Raw genomic sequence first — 28,000 nt, 5'->3', positions numbered from 1 at the left:
TTATTAATTTTGCAGGGAAATTGATGTTATCTATTCATTTTACATAAACATTATTTGATGGGAAAAGTTTACTTTGAAGCTAGTATGATATATTTGCGGTTAGTCCGCTGTATGCTTTCAACTTATATGGATGTCAAACAGACCATGCAGGTACGAAGATTAATGATTAATATGTATAATAATGAGATTTTTATATTAATTCTTCTTAAGATATGTTTACAAATATCTGAGATACATATATTAATATGTGTGTGATATCTTATTGTTGATAATTTTTTTTAATAATTATCATTAATAGTTCAGTATAGTAAAACCACTTCAGTAGTGACACATCTACTTCAACAATGACCATTATGTTTTCTAATAACTTCCATAATTCATCTAATTCCTCATAGATATTAATTTGTTATGCATCATTCATTGAATATATATATATATATATATATATATATATATATATATATTAATAATTAATAATATTATATATATATATAATATATATATATATATACACATATACATAACTTTTATCTCTCATTTTTAGACAGACGATCTCGTTCGAGCGTCAAACGTAATAACTTGGAATAGATGGTTTTTGACTATCTTGGGATTGTGGCCACTTAAAGTGAATCAATATCTATTCATATTCTTCACTATTTACATGATAATATATTGCATTATGGGAATGGGCCATTTGATCAAGAATTTTAGTCAACTGGAACGCGTTGTTGCGAATTTAACAGATAACGTTTTTTTTACACTATTATTGGGAAAGATAATCATATGCAGACGGAGTTGCAAAATAATGGCCAAGTTTTTAAAAGCTATTGAGAACGATTTCTTGACGGAAACTTATAGTAGTATTCAGGAAAAGATGGCATTTCTTTATTATAATCACATGACAATGATATTTATGAAAGTTTCCATAAGTTTGTCAGCATTTGCGGCTATATTATATTACTTCAGAATATTTTTTAATAATTGGAGAGCAAGTAAGTGCCTAATGTAGATTTTCTCGCTCGAAATTTAAAGCTATATTTCATGATGATTTAAAAAGTATTATCTCTTCATAATTCATAAGTATTAAATTATTATTTAATTTTTGAAAACAGATGTATTGAATAAACATATTCTAAATTCTAATTCCAAACTTTAAAAAATACTGCATCAAGAGATTTTGCAAAATTAATTCGTATTTTTTAAATAAAATTGTAGTTTTAAATTAATAATCAAATTATTTATTTTATTTAGTATTAGTATTTATCAATCTTTTCTTATATTACTCTTTAATTTTATATATGTATATATATAATAATTATGATAAATTTTATATATATACATACATATATATGTATAATTACTAAAATAAAGTTACATGCACATATATATATATAATTTTGATAAATTACCAAAATATTTTAATATTTATTGTAAAAGTAGTAGTAAACGAAATAATAACGATTACTAACGATAGACAGAACAAATAAGAATTGAGGCTCGGTAATTTGCATATGTATGTATATGTACTTTTATACATGTATTTATATACTTATATATTTATATATTATACATATATATCGTTTTTTAATAATACAAATTTTAATGATACAATTGATTTAAATCCAAATTTTCAAAAAGACATATTTGACACATTTTTAATATTTTTTTAAAAACAAAATACACATCTATGTTTCATTCTAATCTGAAAAATATCTGTATTATATTAATAATCTATAAAAAAAACATAGCTTAAATAAAATAATGTAATAAAATATATAATATAAAGCAATACATGATTTTATAATGTTGCAAGAATTTATTTTTGTCACATTTATTTAATTTCATTTAATTTTTTAATGTAATATTTATAATTTGGTTATCAATTGGTTAAATTAAAAAAAAAACACGAAACAAATTTAAGATAAATTGAAAAAATAAAAGGCTAGTATGTTATATAATACATATTATTTTATAATAAATAACAGTTTATGAACTATACTCACAATCAATAATAAAAACTAAGCAATTACTTATATTTATGTATATAATTATGTGTATGTATATGTTATTATATACAGGGTGTCCCCGAATTGGCGGATCAACTGTCGTGGGTAGATAGAGCGTGTTGACTGAAGAGAAAAATCTTATATCATTTTGCTAAATTCGCAATAATTAATGAGATATAAATTAATAAAGATCGGCCAATACGTGCTAGGATAAGCGCGCGGCGCGAAGAAGCCTCCTACTTGTTACTTGATACTAGGCGTGCGATGAGACAGTAGGCGGAGCGCTCTACAAAGGATATACAAAGGACGTACAAAGGGCGTACTGAAAGAGACACGTACAGTGCGCTCTGCGTTTATGCTTGCCGCGTGCCTAGTATCAAGTAACAACCGCTCTATCTACCCACGAGAGTTGATCCGCCAATTCGGGGACACCCTGTATATTGCATTGTGTGTATATATATACATACACAAAATAAATAGCGCGTTTTGTACACACTATGTATACACATGTAGGGATATATATATGTGTGTGTGTGTGTATATATACCTACATGTAGATACTGTTACGTCCAGACTCGGGAAGGATGAGTTAAAAGGAAAGGCGTAATAGTCAGCTCTCGAAACCGTGCGGGTCAGGATGTAGGTTTCGAGTCGAACGAATTATCAGGTCCAAAAACAAGTCAACGATAATGAATATCGCTATTACTTGTTTCGGACATTCGTCGAAAGATCCTTTTTGGTAAAGGAAATTAATCCTTATTACGCAGGATAGGACTACGTGCGATCTTTCAACTGATTGAGGGGTTAGAAGTCATTGAGAGAATTGAATTTAATTTTACATCAATTTATTCATAGTTTTTAAAAGTATATTACATAAAATTATTATCAAGTTTAGTTATAAATATGTGTATATAATATGTATGTGTTTACATGTGTTTGTTATTAAATTACAATCATTTTCTATTTTATGTCGCGTGAGTACGTGTGGTTGTGTGCGTGTGTGTGTGTGTGTTTTAATCGCGGGTGTTATATTAGTGCGGAGGACGTCAATCAGAATAGAGAAGGGAGAGAGACTCTACTATTAAATTTTTAATTCTGATTAAAAGTTTACAATGATCTTATTAAAATAAAAAAAGAAATGCAAAATAAAGAAGTGTGTAAGTGTGTTAAGGAGTGGATTTAAATTCATTGGAAATGTTATTCGTGTTTAGTGGGCAGTACGCTTTGTCTGGCCGATGGTTTTGATACGATCGTGAAAAATGGCGACTTGAGTTTACCTTTGGAATATCTTAGCTGGAGCTTTGGAAAATCTATTGTGGTCGTTTGAGAGGGTGAGCCAATGGTAATTGAAGTTTTGATTTCGCTGACTCTAGCCGTGAGTTGAGTGATAAATTTGAAGATGTTGTGATCAGGGTTCAACCGGATTTCCTTCAGTGGCGTTCGAGTAGTTCACCGATAACTTTTACTGTTCACTTTCACAGAATGACGGGTTAAAACAGACTGGTGAAATTCGAGAGAGAGCTTGCGTTCGTTTTCTTCCAAAACCTCTCTTTTATATGGTTTTTGGAGCAAGATTATCGCTCATATGGTTCTGAGTCATATTATTTTCTATGTTCTCTGCTGATAGTTCTATCGGTTAGAAACTCTTCTAACGTTGTCAAGAACCTGTTTTCTGTTTTTTTGTGCTTCCAATGCATTTGGAAATCATATGGAAAAAAATGTGTTTCATGATTTTGTGAGAGGACTTAGACTTTAGTATTAAGTGCATTATTATCATTTTCCAATAGATTAGAGTCGTACTGCCCTTTTCCGTTTTTCATGATAACAAGTTGTTATCGCGCGCTCATGATTTTGTGGGACAACTTGGACTTTGATATTAAGTGTATTATTATATTTTTCTAATAGATTGGAGTCGTACTGCCCTTTTCTGTTTTTTATGATAACAAGTTGTTATCGCGCGCTTGGTTGTTACAACGACTCAACGAGAGTTGTTGAGGCAGTGTGCCCTAGTGAGTGTCGTAGTGTAGACGATTAGTGTTAAAATTCCGTGAAAGGAAGGAATCGTGCAGACGAGACGACGTAACAATACATAGTGTGTACAAAAAGTTTGCGGACTGATTTTTCGTAGGACGTACTAGTAGCATTATTTTTTAACAACTATGGAACTTGGTAAAACAGAGCTTCCTTTACAATATATACAGGGTGATTCAGGACAACCCAGAGGTCCTTGCAAAGACGTATTCCTGAGTTAATTCTGAGATTATTTTTCCGTTACGAAAATTTTGTCCGAAGCTTATTTTTTAAATTATAAAAAAAATAGTTACTAAATCACGCGACAAGTACCGAAGGTAGGCACAACTCACCATCCGACATGGAATACGTCTTTGCAAGGATATCAGGATTATTCTGATCACCTGTAAAATAAAAAAAATTTTGGACGGTTAGCGCTACGTGATGGAATTAAACGATTTTGTGATGTGTTGTGCGTTGTTGATGTTACGATTTCAAAAAATGGAGCAACATGCTGCAATTAAATTTTATTTTAAATCCGGAGAAAGTGCAAACGTTTGTGACGATGTAAATTGTGCTCGATGCCTGACGTTATATGAATGTTCAAATAGTTTGCACAGTTTCACGACGATCTTTCAGTCTTTTCTTTGTCGCGTTGTCTTCCAACGATTCACGACCATCACGAAATCGTACAAACCATTTAAATTCCGTAGCACGATTTCATCACCGAGCGTAATTTGCTTTACTATACTTTTTTCAAGTTTAATACAAAACTTAATTGCAGTACATTGCTCCAGTTTTGAAAATCGACATCGCGACATCGACAAGGAATAACATATCATAAAATATCAATAACACCACGTTCCATTCTATCATGTAGAGCTAACTGAAGTTGAAATTTTTATATATTGTAAAATGTAGAAGAAGATCTGTCCTACTTTCAAAGTTGTTTAAGAAATAGTGTTATATCTTAGTAGTACATCCTGTTAGGAAAAATTCTTAAAACTTGAGCACACTGTGTATAAACTGCGCATATTTCATACATACAATTAAGATCAGTTTATTACAAATACACTGGAACCTCTCAAAAGACCGGACTCTGATCTTCTCTAATAAAGTTACCTTCTTTTTTATCTTCACTTCTGTTAAATTCAAGGCCATAGAAGATATTATTTTCTGACAATCGCTTATAAGACTTGCATGAGCATAGTCTTTCTATGCCGGCGAGAGAGGATAATTGCGTCCGCAGCTTTGTACAATGCTGCTGAGCTGTTACCCCTACTCATGTTATCGTCCAGTAAGCAAAAAATATAAAAGCAATATTTTGAAATATTGATTATATGTGTATTTTATAAACATTATATAAGAGGTGTACCGTAATTACCAGATATCCCTTAGGCGGATTCTCTGGCCAATTTGGAGACAATTTTCCCTCGAAAATGTTGAAAGAGGTTATCATTTTTTGGAAACTTTTAATTTTTGCCATTATATATCTTTAAAACTAAATTTTAAATTAAAGTTATATTAAAGTAAACTTCATCTGAAATTAACTGAAGAATTAATTGTAATTATATTAACTCCAAAAAAATATAATTTGTCAAACCCTTCTTTTTCAATCTCTTATAACTCGAAAATTTTTGCTGAGGAAAAATCGTCTCCAATTGGCCAGAGAAGCTGCCTACATAAACAATATCTAGTAATCATATTACACTCTCTATATATGTATAATGTTTTATAAATGTTTATTTTCGAAATGTTACCTAATAATACAATACTATTATTTATAAAATATTTAAGAAATTACTTTAAATATTTTTTTAATGTTATTTTTAATGTTTATGCAATATGTTTATTTATTTAATATTATTTAATGTTTATGCAATATAATTATTTCTAACATTGGATATTAATAACTTCATTTACCGCTATACGGTGTATCATCTTTTAAGTTTTTCCGTACTCTTCATTCATTTTGGACCATTCGCGCCTAATCTTTAATCGTATATAACTTTGTAGATAATAATGGTAGTTATTTAAGAAAAAATAATTTTAGATCCTCAATACACCGAAAGTAGTATTTCTTATTTCTCATGTTCCTCATTCATCTGCCTATCTAAAAACATCTTACAATCCAAAGACTAGTAATTGTTCTCATTAGTTAGAAACAGAAAGATTGATTTTCATATAAATTTAATTGAAATTAAAAACAAAAAGTCACAAGAAAATCTCACAAACCCGAAAATTCTAATTTTGATGAAACTTTACACACATGTAAAGATACTAAATAGATAAATTTAGAAATTTTTAATTGTCGCTCAAAAATGATTCCAAAGGCAAGAAGCCATCCCTTATATAGAGCGACTCTCTGCTTTTTTCGATATATTTCGGAAAATATTGCAAATGTAAAAAAATGTTTTGTACAAAAGTTTTGTGATAAAAATATCTTTATTTAATCACATTAATAAAATTAAAACAAAAAATAATTTTTTTCAAAGATTTTTGAAAAAAGCTTTTGAAAATTATTTTTTAATAATTTTATTAATCTTTTTCATTAATTTTATTAAATGTAATTAATATTATCTAACGTGATAAATAAAGGTGATTTTATCATAAAACTTTTGTATAAAAAATTTTTTGGTATCTCCAATAATTTTCGAGATATATCGAAAAAAGCAAAAAGCCACTTATATATGAGAAGTGGTTACACCCTTTAAAAACTTCTGTTCTTCCGCTACAACTAAAAATTTCTAAATTCATTTATAATATTTACCTCTTCTCCCTTTACATGTGTGCAAAGTTTAATTAAAATCAGAATTTTCGGGTTCGTGAGGTTCTCTTGTTAATGTTTAATTATTAAAATTGAATTATTTTTTATTTAATCACACATTTTGCATTCTTTATCCTCTATTCAGAAAAAAATATCTTGAAAAACATTATATTGAACTTATATTGTTGTAATAACGTTATATTAATAATTTTTTGATTATTGGATTATTATTGATTTAATTTTATGCAAAACATCATAATACTGAAAAAAACGTAATTATTGAAAAAGTCGTAAATGCAAATTTAGCTTACAACAACACAGCATTTGTTGTTTCAACACAGCACTTGTTACCAAAATCTCTGTGTCAAAATATGTCCATGATGATATTGCATATCATTAAATACTATACTTAAAAATGTTGCTATATTAATGAATATCATTATAATTTCCAGTCGTAGCAATGACTTTTTGCTGGACGGGGAATGGCTTAGCGCGTGAAAGGAATGCAATACGTTTTTGAGAAGTGCGTTCTAGAGAGGTTTCAGTATATATTATAAAGACAATGTAAAATTAAATATAATATAATATATGTATGTATAGTGATATCCGGTAATTTCTCATATGAGTTACCATATCCGGTTTATCCTTTCTTTGAGATCAAGGATATGCGGACTTATTTATGTATTTGTATCTACCTGATGATAGCCTTGTTACTTATAATATGCGGTTATGCTGGAACAGATGCTTTTGTACTCGGCATGGCACTTCATATTTGCGGTCAATTTGCTGCATTATCATGCAAAATTGACAATTTGTTAAAAGATCGAAAAAATTACCATCGCCATGTCACTAACATCGTATCGAGACATCAGCATCTAATAATGTGAGTTCTTAGCTTATTTATGCATGTGCATTATAATATCTTAGAACCTTGAAATAGTATACGTCAAAATAGCAACATCTCTTACATATGTGTTAGACTCAAATAGGACAGCAACCAAGCGTACAGCAACATGTATATCTGTGAGTGTGATGTTTCTTTGCTGGCTAGTATTCGAATAAACATATTAGATTTTCAACGATCACTGAATTTGACGGGATTGGAGATAATCTCATTATAACAGACTAGACTCACATACAGAAATGCTAGATTGCAGACGCAACAGCAGACGTTTCCAGCGTATGGAGAAAATATGCATTGAAAAGAATAAACACACTAAAGCATGGATCATTTGTGTGCGCTCAACGATTCGGCAAGCTTCAGTGTGTATATACCATCCATTATCAGCATATCTCTTTCAGACGCTGGAAACGAGCTGTTGCTTCCGTTTAGCATTTCTACCGTACAGTACATTATTTCGAGGTTTCAGTGTATTATTTTTTTAGGTATATTGTTTTTTTTTATGCGCGCGATTTTTTCTCCCTATTAAGGAAGTTGACTACATTGCAGGACTGAAAATGAAAAGGTAGAAGTTATCAAAAGCTTTAAAGCAATAAAATTTGTATAATTTGTAAAATAGTTTTGTTAAATCATACATTAATGCATCCGTTTCTAACAGTATTGTTTTTATTGTATTAACATTATTATAATAATGATATATAATACATTGGAACTTCAAAAGAGACCGTATAAAGCTCTGATATACTTTAATAAGGTTCCTTCATTCCTGCTAAGTTTAGAACAAAGTGAGAAGATATCGTTTTGCATAATGGTTATTTAAGAGACTTGCATGAATTTCTTTATGCCGTCGGATATTGAGAGGATATTGAGAGATATTATGCCTGCAGTTTTGTGCAGCTGTTCAGCTTTTGAATTTATTTTCATATTATGAAAGAGTGACTTAGCATGTAACTTGTGGCTTAGCACGTAGAAGGATGGATTATATTCTTTGGTGATGAAATATACTCTTTTGAGGTTCTATGTATCCATTAAAAGTAAAAAAATTGACTTAAAAAATAAAATAAAGAACTAAATCCACACATCTATTGTAAAAATTTGTAAAGAAATGTTGCTTATATATTTTATTCCTTTTCGTTATCTTAAAAATGATGAGATTAGAAAATTGTATCAAACAACGAGAATAAATTATGCACATCATAAAATTTAATTATTTTATTATACATTTTAGTATATGTACATTAAAAGTATATTTAACAAAACATATATTATCATATATTTAATTACAGCCTAATATACAGCACGGGAATAAAAGAAATAAAATACACGGATACAAATTTATGGATTAAAAAAAAATGTTAAACATAAGTTATAGGACATGATTTTTGTATCTAGCAGTATTGATTTTGTATTTAGCAGTTGTATTATTTTGACCTTAAACCATATAAAAGGTTATTTAAAAATAATTTTACATTTTGCATAGCAATTTTTATTTTTTTATTGCATATTTTCGTAATTAATGTTGAGGCAAAATCGTACGGTTAAATTAATTTTTATTAAAAATTTTGTGAGTAAATTTATGAACCGTCAAAGAACTTATGGTTCAATGGTTGCCTCTGAAATTAGTATGATCCAAAGTATGCGAAGTGGAGACTGCATACCGGATTTACACCTATGTATGCAGTCGTGCTCAAAAGTGCTTTGTAGATATTATTTATGTGATTTGAATACGTAGATATTCAATTATTTTTGGTAGTTCTGTTTAAAAAAATAAGGTGACCTATTCATAACCTTGACATTTATAATTAAGGTCAAACCAATGGTACTAACCTATGGTTCGAAGTCACAAAATTTTTGTGTAAAGCATTTTTCGATAGAAGCCATGGTTTTAAAAAAATGTCTGGTACGAACGCTTTGATACATTCTGCGTGCGTGTGTGCGTGTGTGCATTTGTGCGTGGGAAGTTCAAATTACTCACGTTCGCAATGGCCACCGTTAAATTTGACCACGTTCGGAATTGCCATCGTTAAATTTGACCACGTTCGAATTAGCCATGTTCGATTTGTCCACGTTCGGAATGGCCACGTTCAGAATGGCCACGTTCGAAATGGCCACGTTCGTTTTACCCACGTTTGGAATGGTCACGTTCCTTTTGCACACGTTCGGAGTGATCACGGAAAATATTGCATGAAGTTCGAAATGGCCACATTTTGAATGACCACGTTTGGAGAAATTATGTTTAAAGTGGCCACAAAGTGAGGAACAACACATATTGTTTTGTGCTTCGGATGCGTAACGAGCTCTGTAATTATTGTTCCACATGAGTTTACGACTTTTCGCGCGAAGTGAGAGACAACACATATCACTTTGTGGCCATTGCCGATCATGTTTATTCCGAACGTGGCCATTTCGAACGTGGCCATTTCGAACGTGGCCATTCCGAATGTGGCCATTTCGAACGTGGTCATTCTGAACGTGACCATTTCGAATTTTGTGCAATATTGTCCGTGGTCATTCCGAACGTAGGCAAAACGAACGTAGACAAATTGAACGTGATTATTTCGAATGTGTGCAAAACGAACGTGGCCATTCCGAACATAGGCAAAACGAACGTGGTCATTCCAAACGTGACTATTTCGAACGTGGCCATTCCGAACATGGTCAATTCTAACGTGGTCAAATTTAACGGTGGCCATTCCGAACAACTCGATGGGCAAATTGTATCCACTCGTGTGTGTGTGTGTGTGTGTGTGTTACGTTAAAATAAGGACTCTGTAATTTGTCACTATTACACTGAGAGAAAAGTTATAGTAATAACAACCAAAAAAAAGTTTTATTCACAATTGCCGTTTTTCATTAGAATTTCATTAAAAGAATTAGATAATTTTGTTAAGATGACAAAATGTGATATTTATGTGATTTTTTGTTCTGGTAACAAAATATTTTGTTTTTAACTACAAAAAATGTCTGTACAGTATATAAAACAATTTTGTATTGTAATAAATACTTTTGGTAATTATAGTTTAGGGGAGACACCTTCAATGACCTTGACCTTGACATATGTTGTCAAGGTCATTATTCCGACTGACTTGTGGGTTGGGGGTATAGGGGAGGCGCCCTCCCCGCCCACGTATTTAATGTATCATATTTTAATATATAAATTTATTAAAAGTACGCTTCATTAAATATATATAATGTAGGAAAATTATGTTCTATTTATGAAACTTTTTTTGTTTATAACTTTTTAATAAACAATGACAGCTAAAATCCTTTGAAGGTTATTCAGGATGATGACCTTGACAACATATATCAAGTTTAAAGTCATTAAAGGTGCCTCCTCTAAACTATATAATTACCATACTTTTTATTGAGTATTACATTTATAAACTCAAGTTAATAAAAGTTTATACAATCTTTAAAAATATAAATGTAATAAAACTTTACTAATATAAATTGGCAAACACTCTTATTCGTGTGCTTATAGATATGAGATTTTTATTTACATATAAAACGATATTAATACATTTATATGTAAAACGGTGTTAATATATAAAATAAAGTATAGGAGTTCTTATAGTTTTGATGTTTAAAAAAATAAAAATATTTTAAAAGCTAAAAAATTGTCTGTTTTTTTATTGAGTTAGTTAATTTTAATTAATTTTAGTTATCAGTGTTTAATTACACTTCCTTTAATTTTTTCACATTATATCAATATTTAGTTACATTTCATTTAATTATCTTTTTTCTTTTTTTATTAAATTTAAATATATATCTATTGTCGTTTAATAAAGGTTTTAAGATTCAGAAAAAAAAAATTAAATAAACAAATCTAATATTAAGAAATAAAAAAACAATTAGATAAATAATTATATTTATTTTAAACAAATAGGTATTTATAAAATATTGCCTATATGTTAGATTTAAGAAAATTGATAAATGTAACTTAATCACCTTAAATGTTATGTTTATGTACTACAACGCTTCTAAGATTTTAATAAGATAATTTAGTTTAATGTCAGAAATAATGTAACCATGTTTTAACAATTTTAATAATGCAATATATTTTACAGGTTAGCAGAGATTTTGGAAAACAATTTTAATATGATATTTCTTCAACAATCTCTGGGAACCGTTTTCTTGCTCTGTTTAACTTTGTATCATACAATTGCGGTAAGTATAATGACATAAAGATAGAAAATATTATCGTACATGCTTCATATGCCCGCGTGCGTGCGTGCGCGCGTGCGTGTCTGCGTGTGTGCGTGGGTGCGTGGGTGCGTGGGTGCGTGGGTGCGTGGGTGCGTGGGTGCGTGGGTGCGTGGGTGCGTGGGTGCGTGGGTGCGTGGGTGCGTGTGTGCGTGTGCGTGTGCGTGTGCGTGTGCGTGTGCGTGTGCGTGTGCGTGTGCGTGTGCGTGTGCGTGTGCGTGTGCGTGTGCGTGTGCGTGTGCGTGTGCGTGTGCGTGTGCGTGTGCGTGTGCGTGTGCGTGTGCGTGTGCGTGTGCGTGTGCGTGTGTGTGTGTGTGTGTGTGTGTGTGTGTGTGTGTGTGTGTGTGTGACTCAATCTATATAATATATTAAACATGAACACGTCAAACTATTGATTGTTATATATTGAATTCGGTTGGATGCTCTAGTATGCTGCGTTTAAAGTTAGACAAAACAATAATATAGATAATTAAAACAGTAAAATAATTAATACTACAAACCATATTATTATTGTTATTCAATACAAATAATGGTAATACTTTTAGTATTAAGTATTTTATTATTTATGCTATTGAAAATTTGTATACGACAACCTTTAATATAGGAACCAGTGCGCACTAGTGCATTTAATTCTATTAATGATATTTTTCCGCTACTTTGAAATAGTGTTGTCATTTTTCAAAAAAATTACACATCATAAAGCAAATACATATGTATATGTTCCGTGTGTATATAGAACTCTTATTATAATTTCCTTTTTTACTAATAAAAAATAACTATATATTTACTTTTTCAATCTCTTCGTGTAATTATCAAATAACATCCGATAACAATGAATGCAATATTATCTGATTATTCGGCAAATTCACTATCCAGCACATTCCTAAATATTATTATTAGAAAATTATTAATTTATAATTATTTTTTTTGGAAGAAATTATAAGTTATTTCAATCTTTCTTTTGATATTTTAACAAATATACCAAGCTTAATTAGCCGTTAAGATTTCGTTAAAATAAACTTAACTTCAAATTAAATGATAATATTATAAAAAGCTATCTATTTAGTAAAACTCCTGTTTAAGGGAGGATGCTCCAATGACCTTGACTTTAACTATATCGTTATATTGTTCTATTTGTTTTTAAAAAGTCACCTTGGACAGCGTTTTTTATATTTTGACTTGCATGTATATAATTGGACATTAATATTTCAAGATGGTCTTAATTGCCAAATGTACTATTGCGCTTGCTTTCTTTAATTTTTTTTTATTTAATTTGCTGACAAAATGTACCACATCGTTTATTTTTAACATGTATATATAAGTTTAATTTATCATTTTTTTACGCTTGTTTTCAGCGTTTTAGTTCTTATTTTATTTTACTTTTAATATTTTGACTCAATATTTTATCCTCTTTTTTATTATACTTTATATATTTATTTTCTGTTAATTTTGTAATATTTTATATAAATTAATTTTCTTCATAATTATCAATCAAATTATATTTCAGAATTCAGAATATGGCGGTGAGACTAACATTATAGCTGTCATATTATATTTTTTATATATATGTTGTGTACTTTGTACAATTTTCGCATATTGCTATATAGGAGAATGTCTCATCACTGAGGTAATAATATAAAATTGAATAATTTTTAATCTATATTGAAGTATAATACATGTATTTACTATATTTCAAGTAAAACATTATATCATTTATATATATAGACAGTTTAATGAAAAAAGAGTCAACAATTTTTTGCAACTTAATTATATTAATTTGAAATCTTTTTTAAAAAAGTAAAATTCCTGTTTAAGAAAACCTCTTTCAATAATCTTGATCTTGACATGTGTTCACCTGAATAACATCTAAAAGATTTTAATCGTCGCTTGTTGTTTATTAAAAAGTTATTAACAAAGAAGGTATAATAAACAGTATAATAAACAGTATTCTCACACCAGAATATGTTAATTTCAATCTCTTTTTGTGCAAAATAGTATAAGTATAAGCAAAGAAAGAGGATCTTTCTTCTATTTACCCACCTAAAAAGAAAAGACCTAACTTAAAGGGTCATGCTCAGTCAGGAATCCGAAAAATACGTGATTTTGGGGAATTTTGTTCTCAAAAACTGTAAGACTTAAAAAAAAGTTTTTATATCTGAAGAGAATATTTTTTTATATACTTCACATAATTTTTTTATTAAAAAATATTAATAAATAAAAATGATATTCTTTCAGAGATCTTTTTGAAAAACTTGTTTTGCGGTGACCATTGCTGCTCAAACCTGGATCATCCAAAATAAAAAATTCTCAAAGATTTATTTAGTATATTAAATTATCTAGTTCCTTGAACGAACAGTTATTCGAAATATTGATTTGGGTTGAAATGGTGGATGTCTAAAATTAAATTTCTGATTTTCAATGAAAAAACTGCTCGTCTTTTGTAAAAAAAAACCTATACATCGAAAAAATCCTTTGTTCAAAGACTAGTTTTTATATCCAAAATAAGCCTGTAAAGTTTGAAATAAATTGTTGCAGTAGTTTTCGAGCTATATTGATCACCGATTTTAAAAATAAGGTTTTGAAAAAATATCGCGGAAAAAATTAATTTCTAAGTAATTTACACATTAACGTCCGCGTATGGATCTTATTCGCCAAGTTGATAGGTGCTCGTTTGTAAATATTAAGAACCTTATATTCGAAATATTGAAAAAATATGTTTAAATTTTCAAAATAGGTTTACATTTAAATAAAATGTTTATTTTTTACATACCCACCTAAAAAAGTTTAACTTACATAGAATCATTTCAGGCCTGTATAATAAATTTTTGAAAGAAGTTGTAGCCTCTAAAACATCAATTTGATGATGCCGATGAAGCATTCTTCTCTGCGTACAGTTGCTGCACTATACTTGCTCCTAACGATCGAGTACGGAGCATACTTTGAATGCTTGTAACTCCGTCAATTTTATTTGGATTAACTTAAAACTTACAGGAAATATTTTCCAGGTGTTATCTAGAAAATGTCAAAATCCAATAGTCGATTTTTTTTCAAAATTTCTGACTGTGCATGACCCCTTAACTCAAAATCATATTATTTTTATTCTGGTATGCGTTAACATTTATGATTTCGCTTTGCGTGGAAAATTGAAACTCATGTGGAATCATGCGATAATAAAAACGATAAATATAGTTTCATATAGATTTTCAACTACGAACGACTTTTTTCTCATAAAATTCTACAAAGAATAAAAATTGTGTTATATTAAAAAATTTATACAAATGCATGTTGAAACTTCATAAAATCTTCCAACCGACTGATATAGAACTGTTAGACACACTGATTATTCGATTGATAACGTATTTGATCGAAGAAATCAAAACAACAGTAAGCTCCGTTATTTGTTGGATATATGTATTTGTGTATAATACACGATCATATTTACTTCTCAAATGTATAAGGTATTGAAAATGATCTTATAATCGAAAAAGTTCAGATTATTGTATTTAACATAATGTTTTTATCGTACAATTTAATTATTAATAACTTTTTAATATATAACGATTAACAGCTGAAACCTTTCAAATGTTATTCAGGGTCATGACTATGACAACATGTACTAAGATTAAAGTCATTGGAGGAGACTCTTTTGAACAGGAATTTTTATTCTTTCTTTGAAGTAGGAAATTGGAGTTGGTTGATACATGAGTAAACTGTTAAATTCTATTTTTCTCTTGATTGTGATAGCAGCATTATTTTAAAATTTATAAATTATTGTTGCGTAAACATAATATGAAAGTAATGTTAATAATTCAGTATTTTTGTGATATACATATAACATATTTTGGAAGATAAATAATATTTATAATTTTTATTTGCTTTTATACATGTCTGTCTGGCCATTAAAATATATATATATATATATATATATATATATATATATATATATATATATATGAGTGACCTTCACTTGGATACAATACAATTGGACACGTTGCAAAATTAGATCGTTCACTTGGATATTGTTTATTTAGACACCGTTTATTTCGACACCGTCCATTTGGACACGAAAAAAATTGGACGCTATTTACTTGGACATAAGAATACTTCACAAAAAATCTTTACAAAAGACAAAAAATACGTCAAGTTAAAATCAATTATACGGCTCAAAAATAAATGAGATCACTATAGACAATACGCCAAGTGTTAAAGGTATATCAATTTTCGCAAAGTATCATTTGATGTAAAATTTATCGTAGTTTGAAACAGAATATGTTACAAAATTATTTATATTAATATGGGAACATTATATATATGCGTGTGTGTATATATATATTACACATTTCGAGTACTTACTAGTCTCGAAATTGAAAAATTGCTATGCATCCATTCAATTTTCAATTATGATTCATTTCACTAGATAGATCCAGTACTTAAAGAATTAAAACTAAAGTGACGAACAAAAACTTGGCGTGCCCGGGGCATTAAAAACTGATTCTATAATATTAATTTGTAGAGTATAATAAATAATATTTTTGTCTAAATATGTGGCATTGGACGGTATAAATTTTTTTTTATAATTTTACTTCCTTCTACTTTATTTATTAGACTTACAATACGTTTTTAAAATAATTTTTTAAAATCGTAATTAATTTGCTTACATTTTTACTTTTTATGCTAAAGCAATGTTGTATTTTTTAATTACTTTTACTTATTTTATATATATATATATATATATATATATATTGTACCAATAATCAATAATTTACGATATTTACTTATATTTTTATACTTTCTTTATATTTTATTTGAACTTGTCATTCTTAAAATAAAAATTTTTAGAATCGCAATAAATATTAAAATTAATAATAAATATTAAATTTATAATCAATCTTTTACATTTTATGCTATAGCAATGATTTCTAATTAATTTTATTTATATTTTACTGATAATTCAAGATAATTCTCTATTTTTGTTATATTTTTAAATAATTTTCTAAAATCGTAAGTTGTTTATAGTTTATATTTTACTAAAGCTATGCTATATTTTTAATTAATTTTATTTGTATTATAAAGGTAATTTAAGATAATTCTATTTATATATACTTAAATTTGCTAATACATATATACAGTTCAATGCACATCAGTTTTTAATGCCTCGACCTGGGCACGCCAAGTTTTTGTTCGTCACTTTAGTTTTAATTCTTTGAGTACTGGATCTATCTAGTGAAATGAATAATAATTGAAAAATGAATGGATGCATAGCAATTTTTCAATTTCGAGACTAGTAAGTACTCGAAGTGTGTAATATATATATACACACACGCATATATATAATGTTCCCATATTAATATAAATAATTTTGTAACATATTCTGTTTCAAACTACGATAAATTTTACATCAAATGATACTTTGCGAAAATTGATATACCTTTAACACTTGGCGTATTGTCTATAGTGATCTCATTTATTTTTGAGCCGTATAATTGATTTTAACATGAGGTATTTTTTTTCTTTTGTAAAAATTTTTTGTGAAGATTTCACTGCTTTTTGAAAATAAAAAATATACAGTAATTGAGTATATTTTGCAGTTCCTAAAAAGAAATAGAAATATTTTTAAAAAATTGTTGTAAATTATTCTCATTTTATAATCTGCGCGCTGCGCACTCTACCTTCGCTCATTTGTATCGATTGTCTCGATCACTTACTATTATCGATTCTTAGTTCTCTACCGCGCTAATCTTTACCTCTAACCTCTCATCGGTAACTGTACGCGATATCCGTGCCTAGTGCGGTTTACATACTAATAAAATATCTTTTATTTTCTCACAATAGTGCAGCCAATTGTGTTAATTATCTTCTCCCGTTCGACATTGCTATTTGTTATTAACAATAGGTTATGGGCCCAGGACTCATATTGTCGAATGATTAAGCAAAAAATTTCGAGACGAAAGTAAGATTAATCGTACTCAGTTGAAGACAAGAAGATTCCCCATGAGTTTTACCTACCGAATTGAGCTGCTTGGAAAAGATAACTACAATAGTTGGAAGATTCAAGCAAGGGCCTTGCTCGTGGAAAACGATTTATGGGAATATGTGAGCGGTGCAGCAATGCGACCGAATACAGATGTGGCACAAATCACGGTATGGGACAAGACGGATCAAAAGGCTATGTCGAAGCTAATTTTGGTAATAAGTCCATCCGAGGTAAAACAAGTAAAGTCATGTACTACTTCGCGCGAATTGTGGCAGAAATTAGAAGGTATTTATCAATCTAAAGGTCCTGCTAAGAAAGTTCACTTATTCAAAAAATTGACGCTATTGAAAATGCGCGAAACGGACAATATCCGTGATCATATAAATGTATTTATTAAAACAGTCGAAAAACTTCAGGAGATGGATGTAAAATTCGATCCGGAACAACTAAGCATCATGCTTCTTTACAGCTTGCCTGATAAGTTTGAAGTTTTCAGATGTGCGATAGAAACTCGCGATACGCTGCCCGATCTTGACACTCTAAAAATCAAGATTCTCGAAGAGAGTGAAACACACGATGAGATAAGTGGACATTCGGAAAATGCAATGATCGCCAGCGGAAGATATCGAAGAAATTCGAAGAACATTTCGAAGAAGCCCGATTCGAGAAATGATAAAAAGGATAACACGAAAACTAATTTTGAATTTAAATGTTTTTACTGTCACAGGACAGGACATAAAGCGGTAGACTGCAAGAAAAAATCTCAGGAAAAATCTAAAAATGTCGAAAAAAAAGAAGAGGTCAGCCTCCTTATTACCGAGAAAGTAGATGCACCGAGTTCAGCATTCCAAATCTCGGAAATTGAGCGCACAGCCAAGTGGTGTCTCGACAGCGGTTGCACATCGCATATGTGCAATGATAAACGTAAATTTCGAGATTTAAAAGGAGCGGAACACCGATCAGTAAACCTGGCAAGTCATGCATCGACTGTAATCGATGGCAAAGGTACTGTAAAATTAATCACATCAAACAGAACTGAGAATACAGTAGCGAATTTAGAAGACGTTTTAAATGTACCTGATTTAAGAACAAACCTGATATCTATGCCAAAAATTACGTCAAAATGATATAAAGTAATCTTTGATCGAAATTCAGCTTCGGTTGTAGATAATAAAGGAAAAGTCAAGTTAATGGCTGAACGACGCAATGGATTGTACTACATAAACGAACAGGATCAATTTACTGCGAAAGCTGAAGTCGATATTAAGATGTCAAATATCATGAAATGGCATTTAAGACTCGGACATCTGAACGAGGGAAGTATTTGTGAACTAACATGAAAAGAAGCCGCAATTGGAATCCAAATAGCAAACAACGAAAAATTGCAGTTTTGTGAAGTTTGTTTGAAAGGAAAACTCACACAAACACCGTTCAAGGAATCTACAAGAAAAACGGAAACATTGGAGATAATACATACAGACGTATGTGGTCCGATGCGCGTCGATTCGATGGGCGGATCTAGATACTTCGCTATCTTCATTGACGATAACACACGCTGGTGCGAGGTTAGATTTATAAAAAGGAAATCAGATGTATTGGACGTTTTTCAAGAAGTCAAGCACTTGATGAAAAATCAAACCGGAAAAAGAATTAAGTGTATACAGTCAGACAACGGAAAAGAATATTGTAATACAGACTTCGATCAGTATTTGAAGAAATGTGGAATCAAAAAAAGGCTCACTGTTCCACACACTCCAGAGCAAAACGGCGTCGCAGAAAGACGGAATCGTACTTTGATAGAGATGACCCGATGTTAGTTGATACAATCAGGATTGCCGTCTTCATTTTGGGCAGAAGCTGTCGCTACCGCAAATTATCTGCGAAATCGATGTCCGTCAAGATCACTAAGCGGAAAAACAGCATTCGAAAAATGGTATAAAAAATGTCCAAACATTTGTCATCTTAGGATATTCGGAAGCGAAGTGTTTGTTCTCGATAAAGTACCCGGAAAAGGCAAGTTTGAACCTCTTTCAAGTGAAGGTATATTTGTTGGATATTCGCAGGAGTCCATATTGAATCTGGATACCTGAAAAGAAAAAGGTAGAGGTGTCGCGAGATGTAAGGTTTCTACCTGAATTCTTGGAAAACGGAAAATTAGAGGAGTTCTTTGAGCAAAATGCTACGAAGAAAATAGGCGCAAACCCGGATGCGCAAGAGAGAATTCAACGTAAAGAAGTTGACATCCAAATATTGCAGAAGCAAGATAGGATGGAAATGATCATTGTGAAGATGAAGACCAAGCACCGATTTTCGGGATTCAAAGAGGACCTGGCAGACCTCGCATTATTCGCACTGGACAAAGAGGACGACCGCGAAAGATTCATCATGTCATAAACGTTGAAGCAAACGATGAAAATCTCGAAGAGAACTCTATGGACGAAGATCATCGTGAAGATATTGAGGAAATCAACGCTAACGAAGATGAGGCAAATTTTGTCGAAATCTTTCTCAAGAACGCATTATTAGGATCTGAAGCTACAGAATGGATGATAGCCATCAAGGAAGAGTTCAAAGCTCTAATCAAAAACGAAACATGGGAAATAATTGATCGATCACCTGGAGGAAATATCATTGGATGCAGATTCGTTTTGCGAAACAAGATGAAAGACCAATGGTATTCTGGAAAGAAAGAAAGATAATTTGACAGTTGCAGACAACACGAATGAAGCAAGTCGCATAACGCACTTCACAACGAGACAGTGAGACATGCGTTTTTTAGAGAAGGATTATATTTATTATTAATTATTTATTATTTATTTATTTAGTTAATTATAGTTGATTTATATTTATTATGCTTTTATCAATAATGATATATAATTTTTCTTTTAAAATACATATATTTGCACACTCACAATCAATCAAACGATCATATATAACTGTTACAAATGCACCTTTATGGACAAACTCGCTCTGGATATGTGCGTACGTGTGATCTAAATCTTAAAATTCTTTATGATAAAAATGTACTTTTCGGGTATGAGATTTCGAGTTCTCAAGGTTGACTGCACCAATCATTTTCAAATTGATCGCAATCGAAAGCTTGAGTTGACATTATATAAGAAAAATGCTGTTAAATTTTTGAATACGACTATAGTTTCTGAGAAATCTTAATCGAAACTTACATTACATAAAAATTCCGGATAAGCTATTAGGCAGTGGCGCGACGATGTCCATGAAGTTGTTTCTTTATTTTATATGAATTTTTTTTAAACTTGACGTCGCGCCGCTACCGCGGACGCTTGATATGCACTGTTCATTTGGACACAAGAATAAACACACTGTTTATTTGGACACAAGAATATACACACTGCTCATTTAGACACCGAGGTCTACAATTATATGATTCTACATGAGTTTATAATTTTTCACGCAAAGCGAGGAACAACATATATCGCCTTGTACTTCGGATGCTATAACAAGGTCTGTAATTATACGGTTCCATATGGGTTTGCGACTTTTCGTCTTCGGTGTCCAAATAAATGATGTTCAAGTGAACGGTGTCTAAATGAACAGTATGTATATTCTTGTGTCCAAATGAACTGCATGTATATTCTTGTGTTCAACTAAATAGTGTGTATATTATTGAGATTGATAAAGCTCTTTTAATGTTTACAAAGAACTACTTTGAAAGAGAACGACTAAGAGCCAAACGTGAATGGTTGTGCGTCGGTTTCGCAGAAATTAAATTTTTCTGCGAAATTAATTGGTGCACAGGACACGAACTTTTCTACTTGTATTTACTGAGACTAATGTTTATTAATTCTTATATTCAAGGATAAAAATCCCGAATAGGGGACCTAGTTCCAATAACCTTGACCTTGACAAATGTTATGGTCATGACTCTGAGTTATATTCAAAAGGTTTTAGCCGTCACTTGTTGTTTATTAGAAAGTTATAAATAAAAAATGTTTCATAAATAGTACTGGTGAGAAAATACTATGGGAAACAGAGATTCGCTGCAGTGTGCGCGCGCGCGTGTGTGTGCAGCGAACATTAGTACTTTGCAAATATTATATTGTATTCTTTTAATTTTTTTATTTTTTGTATAGTTTTAAGTGAATACTTATGTTATTCTTGGACGGAACCCAAGTAGCACATATTCGTTTCAAAAATGTTTCACAAATGTTTCTGCGAAACGTTTTAGAACCGGCTTTTGAAAACGTTTCTGATTGGTTAAAATGTCCACTTAAAAAACGTTAAGGGAAACGTCATTTTCTAACAAAAAAAATGTTTAAGAAACTGTCAAAATACGGTTTTCTTCCTTTATTTGTGAAAAATTTGTTCATTCACAGATTCAATAAAATAATGCATATATGGATATAATCCATCTATTTTCATTGTGTTTGGAATCTCTTGTTGAGATTACATCAGAAGTCAAATTGACAAAAAAAACATAATTTAAATTATAGTTTTAGTGCCTGTTCCTTTAGGCTTTATATACATGTTATGGAAACTTGAATACGAGTTATTTAAGTCTGAACACGCTACGTAGCGGCGAACAAAGGAACACGTATATTATAAAATAGATCTTTTTTGTCTTGTCGAAAAGATGATCAAAAAGACATCTTTTTGTCGACTAAAATTAATTATGACTTTTAGAAGACACATATTTAAAAAAATGACTTTTTTTGTAGATAGAAAGATATTCTTTTAGACATCTTTTAGCCTTGTCAGAAAGATAACTTAAAAAAGACATCTTTTCGTCATCTTTTAATTGTCTGTGCTATCTGGGTATCGTCTTAATAATGTGTATATATATAATTTTGAATTAAAAAATTAATTTTTGTTATATATATAGAAATTTAATAGAATTTATAGAAATGTAAATAATACGTTTCTTAAACTATAATTTTAAAAATGTTTCTGTTGAAACGTTTCTTATTGGTGCTTGACGGTTAAAAAATATTGGATACGTTTAGAAAACGTTTATAAAACGAACATGTGCTACCTGGGAGGTTTTCTTTTTGTATATTATATTTTATGATGTTCTGTTTATTATATACTCTATATTACATTTTATGTAAAATATATAATATTTTATGTTTTGGCTGTGTGATTTTATAAAATATTTTGTAAAAAGTACACTGAAAATTTTCAATAGTGTGATTCGAAAAAGTGCAATACATTCTTTCCATCGCGCCAAGTCCGGCCTCCGTAACATGAATAGGGATAACGGCAGCGTAGCGTAGTTTTACACAAAGCTGCAGACGCGTATCCTCTCGCGTAAAAAGCATGTATACTCACGCTCACGCGTCTCGCGATATTACATAATTCGGTAAATATCCTGTTTAGGGGAGGATGCTTCAATGTCCTTGATCTTGACATATGTTGTCAAGGTCATCACCCTGAATAACGCTTAAAAGGTTACATACAAAACTTGTTAAAAATTGACATTTTTTGCAATTATTTTATCAAATACTGAAAATTAAAAAAAAATGTTTCAAATAAAAGTTGTAAGTCTCTTCAAAATACACGTTTTATATTCTATCTATTTTTATTATACGAGTGATAGTTTTCGAGAAAAACAATGATAAAGACTATAAACCTCATACATATATATAAGATATATATAAATTTTAAAATTTTCAAAAATTAAGGGGTGGAGAGAGAGTTCGAAAAATGACATTTTTGCAAAATGTGATATTTGATTACACTGTTATAAAATAAATTAAAAGTATAAAACTTTTATTTAAAATTTTTTAAATATCTTTTACCGTTTCGACAATATTTGCTCAGAAATATAAAAACTGCTTTTCAAAAGAGTGTTTCGTCCTTTTAAGGGCCAAATAGGCACGTATAGAATAATGTGTCTTTTATTTTGACTTAAACAACATATTAAATCCTTTGTGAGAAAATAACTAATTTTTTAAAAACTATCAATAGTACGTTAAAACTGAAACTTTAAGCTTTAAAAAGCCTTTTTAAAAACTATAATGATTTTTCGTCGAGTAATGACAATATTTTTGAAAAATATAGCTTTAGTTCATGTAATTCGATCAAAACAAATCGTAGGAAAGTTTAAAAAAAAATACTTTGTACTTTACTTGACTTTAATTCAAGAGAATTTTTCTATTCAAGCTGCAGAGTGTCAAAGATACGTAAATTTAAGAAATAAAACAATGTGTTCTTTTTTTAAAGCATAGAACAAGGAAGATAAAAAAAAATTTTAAAGCTATTGATAACGCGTTAAAGTTGAAATGTTAAAGCTTCAAAATGTTCTTTTTTTTAAACTTTCGTACGATGATTTTTCACTGATTACAATAGTTTAAAAAATAGCTCATTTTTTAGCGTATAAAAATGTTTTCTATACTTTACTTTTGAGTAGTGTATGATAACAGATTTTGATTAAAAGAAATAATTAAAAAATGTTATATCAGAGTGGTGATGCCACTTCGATCCATGTTTTTGCTGTTATGAAATAATAAATGCTTGTAGATAATTGTAGATAATAGTCCCATATTATGCAAATTGTCGATAATGGAATATAGTCAATGTCATTAATATAATCGTTCTATCGATAAACAAAGTTTTTCCCATGTTGTATGAAACATCTTGAGCTCATATAAATTATTTTTTGCAATGTAAAAATAATCTAACCTTCTGATAAAATTGCTTATGACATTTAGAGTTCCGGAGTACGTGATGCATTTTACAATTCTAATTGGTACAATAATACACCATCGGATACAAAGTTACTTACTATTTGTATCAATCGTTCTGAGAAACCATTAATGTTGACTGCTGGGAAATTCTACACATTATCATTAAACACATTTACAAATGTGAGTTAGTAAACAGTATTTATGTTATATTTTTCTATCATTATATGGTTATTTCTCGTACAGTACATTTTGTTTACAGATAGTGAAAACATCAATGGCATATCTGTCTATCTTACGCAATTTTGTGTAAATGAGTATTGATTAGAAATGTTTTGTCAAAATTTATTTATGAAATATAAAATATAATACATAACAAAATGTCTAATGTATGTTTAATATTAAAATAAATAAATAATATTAAATTGTTATAATTTGTAAACTTATTTCAGTTACTCCCTATATATATATGTGTGTGCGTGTGTGTACGACGCATATTTGCGCGTCGCTTACTGGTTCAACAAAGCGACGGCGACCTCTTGTCTTACTTAACAAAAAATACTTGTTATGCCTTCCTCTATCACTTCTTAAAGTTATGCCGTAGGCTTTTGAAAGACTGTATATATGTATATATATATATATATATATATATATATATATATATATATATATATTACACACTTCGAGTACTTACTAGTTTCGAAATTGAAAAATTGTTACGCATCCATTCATTTTTCAATTATTATTCATTTCACTAGATAGATCCTGTTACGTCGTCTCGACTGCACGATTCCTTCCTTTCAATTTTAACACTAATCGTCTACACTACGTCACTCACTAGGGCACACTGCCTCAACGATTCTCGCGGAGTCGTAGTAATAACCGAGCGCGCAATAACAACTTGTTATCATAAAAAACGGAAAAAGACAGTACGACTCTAATCTATTAGAGAATTATAATAATACTTTGTTGTGCCGCGGGTACGGCACTGGGTTCGGGATCCGCAGAGGATAGCAGGATTCAGGGCGCAGGGAGGCTTCGTTCTTTTTAATAACGTAGAATCTTTGTAGTAAAAGAATATAGTATATTTTTACCCATATACTGTAGTTGTTTTTAGAGAGGTTCCTTCCCCTTCGATTAACGGTTGTAGGGTAGGCCGAGCTTGTTCGGCCAGGAGATAATTCGAGGAGCGTGGCGGCGTCGGGCGCTGTCGATAGGCGCGTATCTGCATGCGTTAGCGATCTCGGCACTTAGGTAGTACTTCGGTTTTATCACTGCTCGATTACACTTAATGGGTTTAAACGGCTGCTCCTTGCAATTATGATTATTACTCGTTCACTTTGTGACTGCCCGCGCGTCCGAGCGCGGGTGGGTTTTTTATACTGTTGAGCAAGCGTCCTAAAATTTGGTCGGGTTGCTCCACTCGCGCTGAGTGCAAGCGCAGTGGGTCCAAAGGTCGGATTTCCTGGTTTGCACTCTTTCGCAACGCTCGCCGCGGTGTTCCGGCTTCGTCTCTGGTTTTGCGCGTGGCTCGCTATATCAGCGGCACGCGCGGTTAATGCGCCTGATCGCGGTATGCGGATATCGCAATGCTTATTTCGTTAGCATTTCGCGATCGCTGTCTTAACGATTATGCTTTATCGATATATAATATTTATTTGTATCTTTATTATATTAATTAGTTATAGTTTTGGGCTATAACAACTTAATATCAAAGTCCAAGTCCTCTCACAAAATCATGAGCGCGCGATAACGACTTCTTATCATAAAAAACGGAAAAGGGCAGTACGACTCTAACCTATTGGGAAATGATAATAATGCACTTAATATCAAAGTCTAAGTCTTCTCACAAAATAATGAAACACATCCTTTTCCATATGATTTCCAAATGCACCGGAAGCACCAAAAAAAGACAGGAAACGGGTCCTGACAACGTTAGAGGAGTTTCCAATTGGAACTGATAGAACTATCAGCAGAGAACATAGAAAATAATATGAATCACATGAGTGATAATCTTGCTCCAAAAACTATAAAAAAGAGAGGTTTTGGAAGAAAACAAACACAAGCTCTCTCTCGAATTTCACCAGTCGAATTTAACCCGTCATTCTGTGAAAGTGAACAGTAAAAGTTATCGGTAAACCACTCGAACGCCACTGAAGGAAATCCGGTTGAACGTTAATTACAACATCTTCAAAATCACTCAACTCACGGCTAGAGTCAGCGAAACCAAAGCTTCAATTTCCATTGGCTCACCCTCTCGAACGACCAATATATATATATATATATATATATATTGTAATCAATAATCAATAATTTACGATACTCTTTCCTTATATTTTTATACTTTCTTTATATTTTATTTGAACTTGTCATTCTTAAAATAAGATTTTTTAGAATCGCAATAAATATTAAAATTAATAATAAATATTAAATTTATAATAAATTTTTTACATTTTATGTTACAACAATGATTTCTAATTAATTTTATTTATATTTTACTGATAATTCAAGATAATTCTCTATTTTTATTATATTTTTAAATAATTTTCTAAAATCGTAAGTTGTTTATAGTTTACATTTTACTAAAACTATGCTATATTTTTAATTAATTTTATTTGTATTATAAAGGTAATTTAAGATAATTCTATTTACATATACTTAAATTTGCTAATATACAGTTCAATGCATATCAGTTTTTAATGCCTCGACCCGAGCACGCCAAGTTTTTGTTCGTCACTTTAGTTTTAATTCTTTGAGTACTGGATCTATCTAGTGAAATGAATAATAATTGAAAAATGAATGGATGCGTAACAATTTTTCAATTTCGAGACTAGTAAGTACTCGAAGTGTGTAATATATATATATACACACGCATATATATAATGTTCCCATATTAATACAAATAATTTTCTAACATATTCTGTTTCAAACTACGATAAATTTTACATCAAATGATACTTTGCAAAAATTGATATACCTTTAACACTTGGCGTATTATCTACAGATCTCATTTATTTTTGAGCCGTACAATTTATTTTAACTTGACGTATTTTTTTTCTTTTGTAAAAATTTTTTGTGAAGATTTCACTGTTTTTTGAAAATAAAAAAAATATACAGTATTTGAATATATTTTGCAGTTACTAAAAAGAAATAGAAATATTTTAAAGAAATAGGAATATTTTAAAGAAAATATACATATAAAGTAGATTATACTTTTTCTGCGAAAAATATGTATGCATTTTTCGCATTTCGAGGCCAATTACATTTTTCTACTTTTAAGTCATTTATTAATTTTTAATAAAAATTTTTTATATAAAAAAGGCATGAACTTTTGCTCTTGTCAGAGGCGCCCGCTCTTCTTCCTCTTCGCCGATCTGTAATAATAAAAAATTTCATTAGGCTTGTTATTAAATTAACTTTAGAATTTGATTTTTAATATTTGAAAATTTTTTTCACAGTTAATACAAAATAACAGTATAC

The 28,000-nt window shown here is 30.3% G+C and overlaps 2 protein-coding genes across 10 annotated transcripts in view; one reads left to right on the top strand and one right to left on the bottom strand.

Annotated features, from left to right (window-relative positions):
* Window positions 1–25,997, bottom strand: part of LOC140672216 (probable multidrug resistance-associated protein lethal(2)03659) — a 68,705-nt gene extending 42,708 nt beyond the window's left edge. For 3 of the 7 annotated variants that reach the window (XM_072904141.1, XM_072904146.1, XM_072904142.1), the window contains exon 1: window positions 25,215–25,359. In XM_072904141.1, coding sequence (XP_072760242.1) covers window positions 25,215–25,244 — 30 coding nt within the window. In that variant the 5' untranslated portion in view covers window positions 25,245–25,359. Of the gene's footprint in view, window positions 1–25,214; window positions 25,361–25,614 lie in introns of those variants that run through there. The other 4 variants (XR_012047862.1, XM_072904151.1, XM_072904148.1 and 1 more) reach the window with 4 other exon arrangements.
* Window positions 31–24,833, top strand: LOC140672218 (odorant receptor 4-like). Of its 3 annotated transcripts, none has more exons than XM_072904154.1 (7): window positions 31–150; window positions 545–992; window positions 7,525–7,666; window positions 11,752–11,851; window positions 13,395–13,514; window positions 24,548–24,703; window positions 24,783–24,833. In XM_072904154.1, the coding sequence occupies exons 1-7, from the start codon at window positions 58–60 to the stop codon at window positions 24,831–24,833; spliced, it is 1,110 nt and encodes a 369-aa protein (XP_072760255.1). In that variant the 5' UTR covers window positions 31–57. The 3 variants fall into 3 exon arrangements, with proteins under 3 accessions (XP_072760255.1, XP_072760253.1, XP_072760254.1); XM_072904152.1 differs by having other exon boundaries at window positions 7,384–7,666; XM_072904153.1 differs by lacking the exon at window positions 13,395–13,514 and having other exon boundaries at window positions 7,384–7,666.
* Window positions 25,998–28,000: the final 2,003 nt, after the last annotated feature.

Source organism: Anoplolepis gracilipes, chromosome 13, assembly GCF_047496725.1.
Source record: "Anoplolepis gracilipes chromosome 13, ASM4749672v1, whole genome shotgun sequence".
In the NCBI taxonomy this organism is placed as follows: Eukaryota; Metazoa; Arthropoda; class Insecta; order Hymenoptera; family Formicidae; genus Anoplolepis; species Anoplolepis gracilipes.
This window is presented reverse-complemented; position numbering and strand designations above follow the sequence as displayed.

Coding starts and splice junctions, on each gene's coding strand:
- LOC140672218 (XM_072904152.1), top strand. CDS start 58: ATGGGAAAAGTTTACTTTGAAGCTAGTATGATATATTTGCGGTTAGTC. Junction 7,667..11,751: donor AGACATCAGCATCTAATAAT/GTGAGTTCTTAG, acceptor TATATTTTACAG/GTTAGCAGAGATTTTGGAAA. Junction 11,852..13,394: donor CTTTGTATCATACAATTGCG/GTAAGTATAATG, acceptor ATTATATTTCAG/AATTCAGAATATGGCGGTGA.